The sequence below is a fragment of the Caenorhabditis briggsae genome (genome assembly GCF_000004555.2).
Source record: "Caenorhabditis briggsae AF16 supercontig from assembly CB4, cb25.NA_007, whole genome shotgun sequence".
Classification (NCBI taxonomy): domain Eukaryota; kingdom Metazoa; phylum Nematoda; class Chromadorea; order Rhabditida; family Rhabditidae; genus Caenorhabditis; species Caenorhabditis briggsae.
The window spans coordinates 14,454-16,293 of NW_025543531.1; the positions used below are offsets into that span (position 1 = coordinate 14,454).

The 1,840-nt window shown below is 38.4% G+C and overlaps 1 protein-coding gene across 1 annotated transcript in view; it reads left to right on the forward strand.

Annotated features, from left to right (window-relative positions):
• The window catches only part of CBG23578, a gene marked incomplete at both ends in the record, with an annotated part of 9,688 nt that overhangs the window by 1,266 nt on the left and 6,582 nt on the right, over nucleotides 1-1,840 (forward strand). Inside the window, one exon of the mRNA XM_045241162.1 lies at nucleotides 555-945. Coding sequence (XP_045091115.1) covers nucleotides 555-945 — 391 coding nt within the window. The remainder of the gene's footprint in view (nucleotides 1-554; nucleotides 946-1,840) is intronic.

Below are 1,840 nucleotides of genomic sequence, written 5' to 3' on the forward strand. Positions count from 1 at the left end.
TTTACGAATCTCAAGACCAAAGTTCGATTCCTCTGGGTGTCAAAACTTTTTTGATTTTTGTGTGGACCAAGTTAAGACCGTTTTTGAGCATTTTTAAAGCTGAAATTTCGAAAAATCTGAAAATTTCAGTCGCCATTTTTTTTCGCACTTTTGCATTTTTTTTAGCCCAATTTGGCTATTTTTCCGCTAAATTTGATCCAATTAAAGGTAATTGACTCCAAAACTCAAAATCTTGCCCTCGCAAGAATCAACAGGCTTTCTGCACCCAGAGGAATCGAACTTTGGTGTTAAGATTTGTAAAAATTCAGTGCGAAAATCCACTAGGCCATCTGGACGCGAAATTTTAAAATTGTTGAAAATCGTGATTTTTGATGTTTTTAAGGGTTTTTGAGGGATTTTAAGCAGTTTGAGAGTGCTTAGAAGCTCTAAAAATGTTGAAATTCAGCATTTTTAAGATTCGAAAATTTGGGTTTAGTCACCAAAATTGAAAATAAAGGAACTTTTTCTTCGTTTTTATGTAAATCTACATCTTTACAGAATTCCTGGTCGCTGAGGAGTTGGATGAGAAGTGTGTGGACCGCTCGGAGAACTTGGACCGCAGCCATAACGCTGTACGGGTCGAGAACTTGACAGCGAGCTGGGATACAGAAGACACGCCGACACTGGAGCATCTGGAACTGACAGCTCCCCGCAACTCCCTCATAGCAGTTGTTGGAAAGGTGGGATGTGGAAAGTCCAGTCTCCTCCAGGCCCTTCTTGGAGAGATGGGAAAGCTGAAAGGACGAATCGGGGTTAATGGAAAGGTGGCGTATGTCCCACAACAGCCGTGGATTCAGAATATGACACTTCGGGATAATATCACTTTTGGAAGACCGTTCGATCGGAAGAGATATGATCAAGTGTTGTATGCGTGTGCCTTGAAGGCGGATATCAAGATCTTGCCAGGTGGGGATTTTGGATTTTTGGGGCATTCGGGGTAGGGTGGTGAGGGGAAATTTTCTAGAAAATTCCAGAAAAAAAACTCATTTTGAGCCGATTTTGAGCCGAGACGGCGCGCCAGCCACAATTCGCTAGGCAGTTTTCAACAATTGTAGAGTTTCTAAACACTGAAAAACAGCTTAAAACTCCCTAAAACTGCTTTAAACCCCTCAAAACCACCGAAAATCGCGATTTTCTACCATTTTGAAAATTCGCGTCCAGATGGCCTAGTGGATTTTTCCATTGAATTTCCTATGAATCTCAACACCAAAGTTCGATTCCTCCGGGTGGCAAAACTTTTTTGATTTTTGTGTGGACCACGGAAAATGCATTTTTAGCAGTTTTTGATGCTTGGAACCTCAAATTTTCAATTTTCAGCCGGAAAAAATCTGAAAATTCTGAAAAAATAGGTTCCAAGCATCCAAAAGCTGCTAAAAATGCATTTTCCGTGGTCCACACAAAAATCAAAAAAGTTTTGCCACCCGGAGGAATCGAACTTTGGTGTTGAGATTCATAGGAAATTCAATGGAAAAATCCACTAGGCCATCTGGACGCGAATTTTCAAAATGGTAGAAAATCTTGATTTGTGAGGTTTTTGAGGGGTTTAGAGCAGTTTTAAGCGCTTTTTCAGTGTTTTGGAGCTCAAAATACGCTATTTTAAACTCTTTTCAGCCAAAAATTTCAGCAAAAAAAATTCGAAAAATTGTTTTCTGTAGTTTTTTTGAAATTGATAATTTGCACTATTCTTATCAGTTATCACTAATTTTTGCACTATACTAATTTTATATTTGCCATTATAAAGTCTTGAAAACCAATTTTTTTTGAAAATCAATTTTTAATTTCCTGGAACTATTTCATAATT